Here is an 11423-nt window from a genome sequence, read left to right as displayed (position 1 = left end):
ACACACACACACACACACACACACACACACACACACACACACTTCTAGATGAATTTCTTTTTGGAAAAACAAAGTCAAAGAACTTACATAGTTAATACTATCAGATAAATATTTACCTAAAGCTTTTTAATAAGAAGGATCAGAGATGTATCTTTTTACAATAATGTATACATAAGTATCCAACATTTTTATTATACCACTTAAACATATAGCTAATTCTTTCACATTTTCCTATACATTTTCAAAAAGAAATGTTTGAAAAATATTAGTCTATAGCAGGGTTTCTCAGCACTATTGACATTTTGGCTCAGGTAAATCTTTGTTGCTGGAGAGCTGTCCTGCACATTGTAGGATGTTTAGCAGCAACCTTGGCCTGTACCCACAATACCAGTAGCACCCCTTTTCCATGACAGCCAAAAACAGCTCCAAAAATTGCCAAATGATGGATGGGGGGACAAATTGTTTCCAGTTGAATACCACTGGTCTACATGCAGGAGTTATATTTGGAGGTAACTTTTATATAAAATATATATTTTATTTGTTTACTTTTGTTTTTCATTAAAACTTAGATAATTTATTTTTAAATTGTCACTTTAAAAAAAATAAAACAGCACCTAAAACTGATATGATGTTATTCATCAAGTACATCTCAATTTTAAAAAAAAACAAAACCAGTTAAACCAAATTAAAACATTCCAAACTAAACACAGCTTGTTTTTTTTTTTTTCTTTCTTTTACCTTTAAATGTATTTCCCAGTGGTTGATAAGCCTCAGACTCATCTTGTGAGATGGAAACAGTGGTCTCTGAGAAAAACATGGCATGGTTTTCCTTGGTGGATTCTATGAAGTCTGCAGTATTTTGGAACAGGTTTACAACAGAGACTTTCATATCTTCCATCAGACTTGTGGGAGAAAAGGAACTTTGCTCAGTGACAGCCGAGGATCTCCCATTCCCGTGTGCTATTGGCAAGGCTGTCCCTGTGTATGTTTGCCCTTCAGGCAGCCCTAGAGCCATGTGCGCAGCCTCAGTCAAAGCTTCGCCCCCTTCCATACCATTATCTGTCACTCGGGCTGTCTGAGACATTTCCATTCCAGTCTCTGTATTGCCTCCCAGCTTTGGGGTCTTTATCTGGCTTACACTCTCCAATTTGGTGTCATCCCACTCATCACTTACAACAGTGGCCGCTGGGACAGCTGTGCCGACAACAATCACTGTGACTTCTGGGGCTCTCAGCAGGCTGTCAGTTTCCAGCTCAACACTCAGGGTGTCCTCGGATGTTGCAAGCCCATTCTTGGTGGCAGTAGCCTGGGTATCATCAGTTGTCATCTGCGAAGGTTTCTGCACATCAGGCATGAGGCTTCCAGGCGCAGTGCCTGCTGTGGGCTCAGCACCAGGAAAAGAAATTGTCCTGTGTTCTGTGTCTGCTTCAAATGTCTCAGTCCTTGGATTGGTGGTTAGTATGTTTTTAGTATTCATAGGGGATGAAGGTGAATGTCCCAGACTAACTCCTTCCTGACTTTCAGTTGTAAATAACTGATTATCTACAGACTTCTGAAAACCTTGTGTTGCTTCTGGGGTCCCTTCAACAATGGGCTGAATGTTGGCACTACTGAAGGGTTCCTCCTTCTCATCAATATTCAGAGCCATCGCAGTGATGGGGTTGGTTACCATGGCCTTGGAAAGCTGGCTTTCAGGAGATGCTCTCTCTGGCTGGCTAGAACCAAACACTTCTTTCCCGGCTGGGACCACTGGTTCAGTAGCAGTGTCAACACCAGGGCTATGAGGTTGCGTGAGCCCAGCTCCTATAAAATGGGTTTCTTTGTTAAAAGGAAATACTTTATTTAATGGCGTTGCTGCTGGTGCCACTAACACTCTCACTGGATCTTCAGAGACCATGGGTTGAGGAGTGTACTTTGAAGTAACGGAGTTTTTCTCTAGGTCATCTGTGTCTATTCTCTCAGACTGCCCTCCTTTTTCATGAACAAGTGCTATCGCCTTTCTTTCCATTTTGGGGAAAGCCAGACATTGCGTGGCAAAGTTGAGAAGTAGAAGGCTACAGAAAGCCAGACAAATGTGCAATACAACTGATCTTCTCATAGTGGAAGAGAAACGTGTACATAAAATGGTAGAGTTGACAATTCCAGTATAATTGAGTCCTGCAGAAAAATAAAGCGTATCAAACTGTTGTATAAATATTTTGTAAATAAGCCCCTTTAAATTAAACCATAAGTAAAATAATTTCCTTGACTTCATGCTCAGAGATGGCACATAGGCGAGAACTGTTCTATTTCTTTATACCTTTGAGACATGGATAACCCAGTTCATTTTTCCCTGCTGAATTCTGCAGCTGTTTTAACTTGACGCTCTCTACAGTAAAGGTACACATAGTTCAAGTACTAAGTTCATTGTTTCTTAAATACCTACTTGAAATAAGTTACCCTTGAAATCACCTTTGCAATTTTCTCCCCAAATTCCTCTATTAATCATGTAGTCAAATGACTGCAGAAATGGTAACATGTCAAGGATATAGAAAGCAAATCTTACATTTACTTCCATTATATCCAAAGAACCTGTGAAGTATGTTTTAACACTTATTAAATGCCATCATAAAATACTGAACGCCAGTTTCATTCAAGCGTTTTTAAAATATATAAATGATTTCAATTAAATTCTGTCTTTAAAATATCTAAATTAATTTATTTCTCTGCAACAACTGTAAAAATTACAGGCAAAACATTCATGTTCAAAATTTAAGGATTAGAAAAGTGAAAAGAGTTAATGTAAGTAAGTGAATTTGTTAAAAGAAAAAACTTTTCAAGAGAACACAAACACATTTTAAATTAGCAATCATTGCTGAATACACATTATTGTAAGATTAAGATTTGTTGTATTTTTTTAAAACTACTCACACTGTCATTACATCTAAAACTATATCTAAACTGTTAATTTCCTCCCAAACTTAAAGGTTTTAGTTCTTTTTATTTATTTTGATGAGTAGAGCCCTTTCTTTTCTCAACATCAGAAATTTCTCAGGTGCTGCAGATTTTCTAGAAAATTAAACCTAAGAATGATAACTCTAAAATAAAAAACTTATCTTTATAAAAGTTATACTTTTTCATTCTTTCATGTCTAATCATTAAACTACCTGGTTTAAATATGCAACATGCACACTTAAAACATAAAAATTCACATTTTCATAAGCCTTCTTCCCTTAAGGCAGTCAAAGCTTTCACATGTTATCCCCTTTCATCTCATAGATCCTTTTGAGACAGAGAAAAAGTCAAGTCTTTAGTCCTAGAGAAAAAAGAAGGCTGAATATTTCTACATGAGGGAAAAGAAATCCACGGATTCGGAGCTGAGGCATCTTGCCACAACAGCAGCACCACATGAATGAATCACCTGGGAAACAGATCCTCACCCCAGTCAAGCCTTCAGATGACTGCAGCCCCGGCTGACATCTTGACTACAACTTCTTCAGAGACCTTGAGCCAGAACCACCCAGCTAATCTACTTCCAAATTCCTAATGCACAGAAATGGGATGAAATAATGAACGTCTATTGCCACCACGTTTGGAGGCAATTTGTTACACAGACATCTTAAATCCACCATACTTCGGGAGAGTACAGGAATGGGCTGATGTCATGAGGTGCCAGGGTGCCATGTGCAGAAAAGGAACAGCATATCAAGAATCATAAATTGAGCAGAAGAAAATTGAAGCCAGAGATAACTAGGAGAAATATAAGCCACTGTCCCCCACACGAAAAATCCTCAGAAATAGTGAAAGGGATGCTAAATCTCCCCATATGCAGGATGAGGATTTGAACCAATTACATTTAAATTCTAAATTACATACAGGTAGCTAGTATTGTTTTAAAACAAGAGAATACAGGCAAGATATTTGACAAAGAGGGGATGGCATGTGTTAAGACATGTCAACATTCTGGACTTTAGTTATCGCTATACTTTAGATGAGCCAGAAAGCATCCCAGTTCACAGCCAGGTAACAGATCTGGTAACAGTATTTGGCCTGCCGCCTCTATTTTCCTTCCTTAAAACAAAAATATATAAGAACTACAAAGCAAGGGTGTTCTCAGTCGACAATTTTTACACCTATGGATTCCCGTGCAGACAAGTTGAACTATGAAACTCTAGGTAGTCGACGATACATAAAAGCTAAGAGCTCTAGTTCACTTCTGATCTGTTCAGAGAACTGCTCTTTCTGAACAAATCTTGTTCCCATTCAGTGAAATCTTACTAAACATCCCAGAAGATGGAGGGTGTGGCTTAACAGCTTAGTTTACATAATCCCATGCTTCTGGATAAAACCCTGAAAAAAAAACACAAATCATCATGGGGCTGGCTGAGTGGCTCAGTTGGTTAAGAGCTCACTCAAGAGTGTGAGCTCTAAGGGCTGGCCCAGTCGCTCAGTTGGTTAAGAGCTCGCTCAAAAGTTTGAGCTCTGAGCAACAGCGGTTTGAGGCCAGCCCGAGTTGAGCAGCAGCTAAGCTGCCAATAGGTAGCAGGATGACTCAGCTGAAAAAAAAAAAAAAAAAGTGTGAGCTCTGAGCAACAGCAGTTCTATTCCTGAGCTGAGTTGCCATTCAGCTGCCAACAGGTGGAACTGGGATTCAGAAAAAATGACTCCTGAATTCTAGCTTTATTGTTGTTAAAACTCGCCATGAGATACTGGGCAAATGGTTTGCTCAGTTTCTCCTATGACAAAATGAGGAGCTAAAATAATCTTCGAAACCCTTTCAACCTCCATGATTCCATTTTTATATTTTATCTCCAGGACATAAAATAAAAATACAAATATTTTCATATTTCCGTTATTTTGCCATCAAGCAGACAAGGCACACAAATGATTGAACAAATGCTTCACATTTTTTATATATTCTGAAGTCATGTGGGCTGAGAAGAGAATTTTATAATCAAATCAGATTTGGGAGAAGGGGGCAAATGATAGATTCAATATAACCTCAATTGCCTTTCCAAAACAGAATTTTCCTTCCTGGTTTTGTTCTCATCTAGATCTTGAGCTTTAGAATTTTTATGTGAAGGGAATTTTGCAACAGCTCTAAAAGACTTTCCTTCTGTAATTAAGTGTTAGCCACCTGCTTTCTCCATCTAATTACGACAGAAAACGTGGGGGTGAACTGCTAGGATGAACTGCTAGCTTATTCTATGCCTGTGTATTGCAACCATATGCTCCTTCTCTGAACCATTCAAAAAAACATCTGAACTTTAAAAAAGCAGAAAAGACAGCCTGTAGAAATGGCAGCAGGGAACGCATCTGAAACTCAGATAAATTGTTAGATGACCTTTAAGTCCCAGGTCTTTCTTCATCTTTCAAAGCACAGTGCTGGTTCACAGAGCCATTCCTATAAGCTTGGTGTCCCCCACTGGGAGTTGTGTGACATTAGAGAACATATTAGAAAAGACTGACCATTGTCAATTCAACGATAATATTTCTAAACCTGAATAACCATCTGCAATCATATTTCGAAGGCCTTTTCTTTTATCAACTTTGTATCCCCTCCCTGGCAAGCACCTGGCACCGAAGAAATGCTTAGTAAATATTGGCTGAACAAACAGATGAATGTCTACAGTCCCCTTTATATGGGGGGAGGAAGAGAGAGGAGGTTTCATTGCTTATTACAATTCTCTGCCTCAATTATCTTAAATTAATTCCATTGTAAGAATATTTAACAAACAAACAAAAGAACATTTTTCTCTAAATTTTCCTTCACACTGTGAGTTTGGATGCTGCTTTCCCTTCACAACATCCATCAGGGCAAAGTAATTCAGATAAATGAATTTTAACCGAATTACTAACCAACAGTGGATGTTAGCTTCAAATAGCTTAAAAAGCATCCCTCTCAGAGTAAGTGGGTAGCACTTTGTCTATCATTCACTATCAAGGTATCCTAATGACTCAGCAGTCCTCTGATCAATTTTCTGCATTTCTGCCACCAGTGGGCAGATAAGCTGTTCTGTCATGCATTATCTTGGACAATCTTAAATACATACAGTTCAGAATCTCTTTCTTTGTCAAGTCTAAGCATATTCCAGTTTCAAAGACAAATAAAAGACAACATAAAAAAATATAGCCTTAGTCATCTTGTTAGACTTAATAATCAGTTTTTTTAAAACACTTGGTCACTATTTTTCCAACTAAAGTGTATACTGCTATCGTTCAGTGTGTTGCCCAAATGGAGACCCAGAAGGGAACCAGCAATGCTAAAACATTCTCAGCAGCAACGAAGTTACTTTTTTCAAAGTAAATTGAGTTCCAGGTATAATATATAAGGGATGTGAGCATTATTGCCCTAAGCGTACTTAAGACACAGGAGGGCTAGAGAGTATGCCAAAAAAACTGGGAACCATCTGCCTCGTAGTTTCCTTTTCTCAGTATAAACACAAAAACCATAAATAGCTAGTGTGGGCTTTCAGGAAGAAAGCTGACTAACAGATTTTCATTGTCTACAGGCAGTCACTCAGATGCTACCTGAAACACACCACTTCTTCATCTATTCTTTGGTAACATCTTGCATTCTAGATTCACTTCTATGGATCCTTTCCTCATAATATCACTTAGAATTGTCTCTTCTTGTCACCTCATTGGATTATTATTTTAATTGCCTCTTACTTGATGATTCTTTTCAGCCTCTCTCTCCTCTCCAATCCATTTTATACAATCCGGATGGTTTATTTTTAATAACAAAATTGACAATACTCCATAAAAAATGGCTACCATTTGGAGATACTATGTGCCAAGCGTTGTAAATGCCTTATGTAAACGATCTTATTTAATCCTAACAATAGCCTAACGAGATAGGTACTACCATTATCCCCATTTTTTTTTCAGATGAGAAAATTACAGACTTATAGAGAATATTAAACTTGCCTATGTGATCATATCTGTTTTTGAACTTGTGAATCCTGTCAGACTTCAAGGTCCCTTCCTTTGTCAGTACAACTCTCTGCCTTCCTAAAACATAAGTTCATGTCCCCAAACATACAATTGCCAAACTCCATATTGCAACTCCACAGCACTAGTGCCCAGCACAGACACCATCTCCAGTGGGCATAATGCCCTCTTCTGTGCCAAACTCATGTCAGGTTCCTAAGTTTTGCTCATGACACCGCACTAGTCAGAACTCCCTTCTTCCCTACTCCAGGTATCTAAACCCGGGCCCCCAGATCACATCCTGAATACTAACTTCTGTCACAAAATCGCCTAGCCCATTCTCTTTCCACTGTTCTCCCAGCTTCTCCGGCACAAATCATCATGTCTGTAAGTCTGGTCACCTCAAATAATATTATGTTCTTTGCACACAAACACTGATCTTTTATTTCCTTTGTTTGCCATATGATTGCTAATAATGGTAGGCACACAAAGGAGGTGTTCAATAAATATTTGCTGGCATGAAGAGAATATAAATAACCATTTAAGAACATGAAAAAGAATGTGCAAAGTCTCCATTTTAGGCTGTAGGATTTTCAGTGACATTTCATAGTCTATTCAAGTCTAATATGTTTTGTTCATCATCTAACCAATTTTGGCTACTTATTCAATGTGTCACTTTAATAATAGTAAAAACTTCTGCATTCTTATTTCTGCCATATATTAGGCTTTCAGTGTTTATTTTCTTTAAAAAAATAGATCAACAGTAACAAGTGACAAGTCTCAGAGCTTCAGGTCAACTTGCTTCCCAATTTCCGTCTCCCTTTTTAAACTCCGATCAGTGATTCTGTGATTGATGAATGGAAAAGGAAACTCTTTCCCTGGTTTGTTTGTGTCTTTATAATCTTTCCTTTTTGTGTTTTTCCTGATCCTCAATAATTAATTCATCATTGTTTCATCTTTTCTTGTTTTAATCCTGAAGGCCCTCATTGCCAATACTATTTCATTTGTCTAAAGCTGAGATTATCAAAACTCTGACCCTATTAATCCAACTGTGGCACACAGCATTTCTGATTCACTGTGCTACTGACAATTGTCACTGACCTGATATACTGGATATAAGATCTGGCCCCAGTCATCCTTCACTATAAATTAAATCACTGGAATGACAGATGAGCTTTTCAGCAGCATGTTCCACATGGAACCACAGAGGAAGGAAGGAAGGAGAATAACCACAAAGATAAGCATGGCCCCCCAGAAGGAAAATGGCATCTGTGCTGATTGGGAAGAGTGTAAGTAGGCTGGCTCAAGGTGGTTACTCTGGCAACTACCAGTATGGTGCTTTACCACTCCTGCAGACCACAACTAAGGTCCACTTGTGGGGACCACAAGCTTGATTCTCTACAATTCAGCAATGTAAACAAATGAAGATGTCTCTGCTCTTCACCCCTAGCACATCATCCTATCCCTGGCAAAAGACGCTAGGCTTGAAGATTTAAAAATTGGCTTCAAGTTCCAGCTCTCCTTTGGGCAAAATCACTGAAACTCAGTTTCCTCATTGCAAAATGGAGATAATACTCATTGTGTTTTCTTCCAGGGGTGGAAGAAAGACCCCCAAAAAATGATAATAGACATGAAAATGGTTTGAAGAAAAAGTTTAAAGTATCATACAATTTAAGACATAGTGTGGTACTGACAGGCATTCCCCTCAAACTGCAGAAATGTGAGCAATTTGAAACATTTGTAACATCCTTTTCCCCCCTAGCTATTTCCATAGCACCTGCCTCCCCTCTTTCAGTTTCTCATGTAGACACAGTGGCCTGAAAACCATCTGATGTTTGCAGAATCCTCTCCTCATCAATCTTGATCAGCAACCTCTTGTACATCCATCACACAGTCCTTTTCAATGACCTAATTTGACACTCCATTTCTGCTCTTTGTGGTTCGAAACCCTCATTTGCTTGACAAGATCTCTAAGTACTAGTTGACATTTAAGGAGAAGGTAATCCTCGGCTAGACATTTCAAGGAATAAACCTAATATCTACATTTTGAGCTGAAACTTGATTCAGACACTTTTCTTATAATCACCAAGTAAACACAATATGGAAAAACAGTATTGACCACACATCTTAATTAGGGAATGAGTTTCCATTTTACCGAGATTTAGCCCAGGTTCCCTTGGAACTGCCAGCTTCCTTATTGTAAAAATAAACAAAATTCAATGACCAAAAGTACAGCTCCATACACAACTTTTCAGGCAAACACCTGCTGAATAAAGCGTGAAGTACACCTTTAGTTGAAGAGTGGAAGTTTTCCATAACAGGTAAGCCCATCTTCCTCCTTGTGATGCTATACTTATATTTAGCATCAAACCATTTCTGTAATATCAAATTATGATGTTGATAGGTCTAAAAGGAAACTCAGAATATACTGGTAAGCAGCTTTCCATGAAAACAAAGGCAAATCCACATCTCCCTAATTAGCTCAGTTGCTGTAGCTACAATAGACTCCGCGAGTCTTGGGAGTTTTGTGAATAAACACAAACGATATCAAGTCTGCTGTGTAGGTGCTTGGCTCATTATTATGACAACTGTAACAACTCTACCTTATTCATAAGACCACTCTTAAATCTCCACTGTGTGTAAAAGTAAATAGAAATATTCTGATCCTATGAAACCTCACCCCTGTTTTGAGTTTCTTTCAGTAGATGCTACAGTGGGGTTCTGCCCGCAAGTGAGCAAGTCGGTCTGTGCCTCTCTAGGCGCTTGGCTTAAACAAGACTCCCTGGAGCCCAACAGCATCACATGTGATCAGCAAAATACACAGAGAGGAGGGGGAGGCGTGCAAACTGTGGCCATGCATTCTGCTCCCGATAAAAGAAATCCTTCAGAGCTCTATGGATGGTTTTGTGGACCACTCGCTCTTCCCCTTAAGTTTCAAACTAAAACTTCCAAAGAAAGAAGGCAGGCACTTAAAAGTAGCTTCTCTCCTCTCCTCATCAGCTCTGCCCTAAAATTAGGTGCCAACATCCTCGCGGGTCCTTAGGATCTGCTTGGGAAGGCAGATTTCTCATCTTGGAGAACTCCAACCTCTTAAGGGACCTCGGCTGCTTCCTCGCCAGCCAGGGCTCTCTACGTGTTCAGAATCTACACAGGTTAAGTTCTGTCAGAGTCCAGGACGCACATGCGACATCTGGGCACCTCCAGGCAGCGCCTCCCAACCAGCACTCTGGAGTCTCAGGCAGAGCCTGACCTCCTCCACATCTAACTCGCAGGCCCTCTTTCCAATTAAGTGACCTTTCCAAAGAGCATCCTCCTGCCGTGTCTTAGGGGGCCGGCTAGGGTCTGAGTGGGCAGGTTTAGCGACATCTCTGCACTAAAGCCTCAACTATTTGTTTTCTGCAAAGTAACAAAACACGTTTCGGTAGCCACCGCAGCCCCCATTTGCTCCTTGGCTACTGGGCACTGACTGGCATCAGGGACATTGTGATCGATGCTTTGGAAAGAGCAAATCACAGTCTTCGGAAACTTCTCTATCACCGCTGTGAGACTGAGAGGGAAGAGAGGGAAGAAAGAAAAGCCCACACAAAAGCCGCCAGCCCTGCAAGCTCCGCCAGCACAAAGGCCCGGTCGCTGGTGCGGAGCCGGGAGGCTGGGCTGGAGCGAGGAGTGCGGCGAGTCCTCCCAGGCCTGCGCGCCGCGCCCGGCGCTCCAGGAGATGCCCCTGCTCATCCGCACCCGGCACCGCGTTCTGGCGGGGACGCAGGACGCAAGCCTGGCGCTCCCGGGACTGCAGCGCTCCCTGGACTGGACCGTTCCCGGGGCGACCCCGCGCCGCCCGGGGCTTTGGAACCGTCTCTGCCCCGGCGCCCGGTCTGCAGCCGCGGCCGCCAGAGTGGCAAGAGCCGGGCCCGTCCTCACCTGTGCGCCTTCAGCCGAGCAGCGCGCAGAGAGCGGCGGCGCCGGCGCTCGGCATCCCCGCGGCGGCCCCTGCAGCGGTGTCGGCCGGCTCCACAGTCTGGGATGCGAGGGGGAGGGCGCTTCGCTTTGTTGCTTGTTCATAAGGCAGCGGCTACGGCTGGGGATTGGGCGGCAGGAAGATGTGCCCGCCCCGACTCCGCTGGCACTGACACCCGATGCGGTTCCCCCCTCCCCCCCACGCCCCTCGGCGCCCACTTCCCCGCCTCTGCTCCAGCGCTGGGGACAGAGCAGCGAGGGCGTGTTCTGCTCGGCCCCGAGCCTGAGACTCTTCCCAAGACCCCCTGCCCTGCTGCCCTTCTTTGTAGCTTGGGCTTCTGCGACGGCTCTCCCTCAGCGCCTCCGGAGTCTTACCAGGCAGCGTTTTAGCTAGAAGAGCCTGAATTTCTTTGGTCCTTGGTTAGGGCGAGGGGCGCAAGTCAGAGACCGCAGGACGTCCCTGGTGGGAACTGTCATGGCTTAGCCGTGCTCCGAAATAGGACCCTATGAAGTAGCCCTACACAAAGTGTTCCCTTCTCAATCACTCTCAATCACAG

At 41.9% G+C, this 11423-nt stretch overlaps 1 protein-coding gene across 1 annotated transcript in view; it reads right to left on the bottom strand.

The window, feature by feature from the left end:
- The window catches only part of ARMH4 (armadillo like helical domain containing 4), a 106831-nt gene extending 95835 nt beyond the window's left edge, over positions 1–10996 (bottom strand). The window contains exons 1-2 of the mRNA XM_019645440.1: positions 10831–10996; positions 739–2157 (exon numbers count right to left, since the gene is read on the bottom strand). Of these exons, the coding sequence (XP_019500985.1) occupies positions 739–2098 (1360 nt within the window). The 5' untranslated portion in view covers positions 2099–2157; positions 10831–10996. The remainder of the gene's footprint in view (positions 1–738; positions 2158–10830) is intronic.
- Positions 10997–11423: the final 427 nt, after the last annotated feature.

This window comes from Hipposideros armiger, unplaced genomic scaffold (genome assembly GCF_001890085.2).
Source record: "Hipposideros armiger isolate ML-2016 unplaced genomic scaffold, ASM189008v1 scaffold_5, whole genome shotgun sequence".
Lineage (NCBI taxonomy): Eukaryota > Metazoa > Chordata > Mammalia > Chiroptera > Hipposideridae > Hipposideros > Hipposideros armiger.
Note: the sequence above shows the minus strand (reverse complement) of the source record. Positions and strands in the feature narration are given on the sequence as shown.